This window comes from Colletes latitarsis, chromosome 4 (assembly GCF_051014445.1).
Source record: "Colletes latitarsis isolate SP2378_abdomen chromosome 4, iyColLati1, whole genome shotgun sequence".
NCBI classification, from domain to species: domain Eukaryota; kingdom Metazoa; phylum Arthropoda; class Insecta; order Hymenoptera; family Colletidae; genus Colletes; species Colletes latitarsis.
This window is the reverse complement of record NC_135137.1, coordinates 24,260,606-24,265,484: the sequence shown is the minus strand read 5'-3', so window position 1 is coordinate 24,265,484 and position 4,879 is coordinate 24,260,606. Positions and strand designations below refer to the sequence as shown.

Here is a 4,879-nt window from a genome sequence, read left to right as displayed (position 1 = left end):
TCTCGCATGAAGTCAAAATTACCTTATTTAACTCGCATGATAAAATAATTGTTTGGCGAAAACCGAACGAGGAAGTCAATAAAAATAACACAATTCCAACAATCAAGCACGGCGGGAGTGCGATCATTTTTTGGGGGACGTATGGCAGCCAACAGAGTTGGTAATATTGAATTTATCGAAACGACCATGGATAAGTTCAAATACATATCTCAACATTAAAAAAAAAAAAATTGAAGTCTTCGGCTGAACAATTGCAAATGCCGCTGATATATTACTTCTAACAGGTCAACGAACAAAAGTATAGGTGGCACAGTGGCCTAGTTTGCCGAAAAGCTGGCCAAATGCAATTTTTCAAGTACAAATCAGCTTCTTGCCCGTATGGCATATTTACTGTTACATACCACAGCATCAAATGCCGCTTGAAATGTTAAAACAAATCGATTACTGATGATACAATGAGACACAGTTAAAATCGTACACCACATATGAAAATATGTTTCATTCGAAAAAAGAAGTTTAGGAATGATTTGGAAAAAAAATAAGGCAGACATATATTGTAAATATATCTGTATTTATTGTGTAATAATGACAAAAGAAATGAATATTGCTTAACTTAAAAAAAATAAAGTTACTATAATACGGTGCAGAAAACATCTCACAGCTAAAACCGTACGCTATTTCTCTCCAGAAATCCCCGAAAAGAAACGAAGAACGTTAAACAAAAGAAGATCACATTGTTTTAGCTTGCTAGTAAATGTGGTATTGCATCGAAGCAAGGAAATAAATCGTAGCAACAGTAAAAATGAAGCAGACAACACTAGAGGTCCGAGAAATTGTTGTGAAGTAAGGATTACAAAATATACGATTTCTAGTAAAAGTGATTTAAAAAAAGGCATTGCAAGGTTACATGCCGTAGAATGCAGCAGAGGATATCCTACAAAGTACTAATTTTTAATTTAATTTAAATATAAAATAATATTCTTAATGTGTATGATTTTAGCTGTGAGATGTTTTCTGCACTGTATTATAACAACTTAATTTTTTTTATGTTAGGCAAGATTCACATATTTTGTCATTATTACACAATAAATACAAATATATTTACATTAATATGTCTGCTTTACTTTTTTCCAAATCATTCCTAAACCTTTTTCTTGAATGAAACATTTTCATTCATAAAATCGTAAAATTTGATTATTTATATTTAATTGCACTGTGGCAACACGATTTTGATAATCGAATAATAAAATTGTTTGATATTACGGCTGAAATATTTCCAACTGTAAATAGTGACAATTAAATATAAATAACCAAATTTTACGATTTTTTATTTGAACCCGCGTGTACCGACTGCCTCACGGCAACCGGGAATGGAAAATAGCCTAACCTAACCTAATCTAATATTCCTAATCAATGAATTAGGTTAGGTTAGAGTCTAAGGTAATATTCTGGTCGCCTAACGGCGACCAGACCTAAACTTCGATTCAAAATCACTAAAATTAGTTAAATTTGATTTTTCAGCCCACCCGTTATATATGTGTATATGTTTGGTGTCCGTCGGTGTGCTGCTGCCTGCAAAACAGTAGAAAAGCGGCGATCGCATACTAACGCGTGAAGTGTAACACAAATGCACACGATCAGGCAGAATTTAATGGATCAGTTCCGACAGTTTTTCGAAAATATCTCGAAAACTAAGGCCGAGCGGCGGTTATATGTATAGGAAAAAGTTATTCAAAATGTTGATTTCTATAACATATTCAAAAATCATTGAAATCGGAAGTACCGTCCGTAATCTAAATAATTACCGTTCATATAAACAAACAAACATATTTAAATTATTTTGTCCTTAAAATATAAGTTATAAATATAAACTTTGTAGTTCAACAACATAGCATACCTTTAAATTTACCTATGTAATTCTCTTGCCAAGATGTCAAACTTTATCCATTCTTTAATATAATGTTAAAAAAATAGTCAAGTTATTCACGGAACTTCACAGCAAGACACGTACCATTCTGCTAAGGAACATCCCAAGTTGTAAGGATATCAAGGATGGTCATAGGCATGTGATCGAATTCAAATATTCGGACACGAAATTCAACGATATAAACTATATTATTTAATATTATTATAACTGTTGTTTGATACATGAGGATGCACAAGAAATCACTTTCAGTAAACACACGCAGGCACCACACGCGTACGCGGCCACGTGCCAAGACGGAAGAAGGCAACAAAACGGAAAACAGACGACGAGTTGTAAACACGCAGCTAATCAAAACAATGTCTTTGCTCATTTGACTAGGCTGGTGATTCTGCCATGTGCCACGCGCAAAATATGAATTTGTATTCCGACAACAATAACTATTTAACATAAAAGAACATAAAAACATAAGCGCTAAAACCGTGACTACTCTCGACCAGCGTTTGATGCAGAATGACTTTCTGCAGTCGAAGTCGAACCTTCTCGATTCCTATCTACATAATATTATACACAAATGAGGTCATCGATAAGGAGGACTCTTTTTCTTACGCACGTTCGAGGAGCAGACCCTCGAATGCATTTTGGTTTAAATCTAAACACTTTGCTCCTCAATGCCAACGATCCTAGCCTAAACACTTCTATCGACGCCAACGATAACGCTTCCCCGGTCCACACACATACGGTGGTGGACATAATTATTCGCACACCATGCAATTCGGTATTATAGCGGACAAAAGGGTGAAAAACTAAAGGGCGGTGAGCTGCTTCTTTCGTAAAAGTTTTTATTCGACTGCTAGCAGAAGTCACTCCCCTCTCTTTCCGAAATCGACACCTCTTATCTCTAAAACCTAAATATCCGTCACCCAACTGCGGCCATTACCCCAACGATCGCTTACAGTATAAAAACTGTTAAAAACTATTGAAAAAATTGTTTATATCACTTCTTTTTTGTGAGAACAATATTAATAAAATAAAAAACATATAATTAATAAAAATCTGTTTTATCATCGTCTGATACCTGCACGAAAGTATTGACACACATTTGAAAATCTTTATTTATCCGCATTTTTTTGGAAACATAGTGTTAGTTTCTTGTTTAAACAAATAAAGTCGATCCCAGCAGTCATTTCAATCGTTGTCTGCAAATCTGATTGTTCCGTACGAAGAAACACAACACGTGAATATTTCGTTCTCAGTTTATGATAGGTCCGCGACGTAAAGCTATTTTTGAAAAAAGATATTTTGGTAATTATTTAGATTAGGGTACACCTCATCGATTTCGATGATTTTGAAATATGTTGTAGAAATATACATTTTGAACAACTTTTTCCTATACATGTTACTCCCGCTCGCGCTTAGTTTCTGAGATATTTGTAAAAAACTAGTGCTATTACATATTGAATTCTGCCCAGACGTGAAAACTCGTGGCCACGTATACGCTCAACGTATACACTGCCGATGCGTAGACTTTCTTCTGTTTTCATTCTTTTTTTTTCTCCTTACAATTAGTGCAGTACGCGTCACGAGGTAAAGAAGCACGCACAATTAACTCGTCCAAAGAATCACTTTTATAACATTATTTTCGCGTATAGTGTTACAGTACGTATAACTATAATGAAATTATACGAGTTTTTACATATTTGTGATGACTATGAGAAATTAATAGATTTTTTAATTGAGCGGAAGGTAACTATGTATTTCTAAATATTTGTTGCGACTACGGAATATTAATAGATATTTAATTGAATAAAAGGTAATTCATGGAAGCATGGTTTGCACAAAATGTCAGAAGGAAATGGCATTTAATCGTAAGAAATTAATGTTTAAATGTCGGAATACATTTTTTACGAAGAATAGTAGTAAAAAACGCGTGAAAAAAGAATGCGTAGTACAAATTAGTGCGTTACATAATACGTGGTTCCAACATGCACGCATACCAATTCAGATCATCTGCAGATTTATAGCTTACCACATAATGCTACGGCCATCCCGGCAAACATTTTTAATGAAAGAACTGGGTGTATCTACAACGACAGTTGTTGATTGGGCGAGCTTTTGCAGAGAATTGTGTGTTTTATGGACTGAAAAATATTCAGTTCAAATAGAAGGCGAAAATCAAATTGTCGAAGTCGATGAAGCAAAAATTGGCAAACGGAAATATAATAAAGGTCGTCTTATGAGTGGACAGTGGATATTTGGAGGCTTCGATCGTACCAGTAAACAATTTTTTATTGAGCCGGTTCCAGACCGAAGTAGCGAAACGTTACTTTCCGTTATACAACGAAAAATTAAGCCGGGGACAACAATCATTTCGGACTGTTGGAAGGCATATGACTGTTTGAATCACAAAGGCTATAAGCATTTAACGGTGAACCACAAAATGAACTTTGTGGATCCAAATAGCGGTGCTCATACCCAAAATATAGAGCGAACATGGCAGGAAACACGGGCGAATATTCCCCGCTATGGAATACGCACCTACCATTATATTGGGTACATAGCAGAGTTTCTCATTCGACGAAAATTCAATTTTAACGATCATCTTGTTGCGTTTTTTAATATAATGGCGGACGTGTTTCCCATTAATGAATCACCCGGTGCTTAACATGTACACCCCTAATGCAATAATATCTATGAAATATTTAATAAAATTCGAAACTTAATCTAATTAATGCAATATTCAATTTTCCCACTACATATTACCAGAGTGTTAACCACGCGCCCAAAGCGACGCATTAGCACGGAATCGTCGCTCATCTACTGTTTTCGTAAACGGTCGGTGTGCCCAGCAAACGACGTACATACCGGTTAAACTGAAACGTTCAAATTAACCAATTTCTGATCTATCGAACTTGTTTTGCGAAAATGCTGCCTTTAGAAAACCTCAAAATTGAC

At 35.1% G+C, this 4,879-nt stretch overlaps 1 protein-coding gene across 1 annotated transcript; it reads left to right on the top strand.

Moving 5' to 3' along the window:
• Positions 1 to 3,959: 3,959 nt before the first annotated feature.
• LOC143341204 (uncharacterized) lies at positions 3,960 to 4,589 on the top strand. Its single transcript, XM_076763937.1, has 2 exons — positions 3,960 to 4,195; positions 4,280 to 4,589. Exons 1-2 carry the CDS (start codon positions 3,960 to 3,962, stop codon positions 4,587 to 4,589), a joined length of 546 nt encoding a protein of 181 aa, XP_076620052.1.
• The last annotated feature ends 290 nt before the right edge of the window (positions 4,590 to 4,879 follow it).

Bases quoted from the DNA above. Each gene is read 5' to 3' on its own strand.
- LOC143341204 (XM_076763937.1), top strand. From the start codon at position 3,960: ATGCTACGGCCATCCCGGCAAACATTTTTAATGAAAGAACTGGGTGTA. The intron at 4,196-4,279 runs TACCAGTAAACA...AAAAATTAAGCC, and splicing joins ATATTTGGAGGCTTCGATCG to GGGGACAACAATCATTTCGG.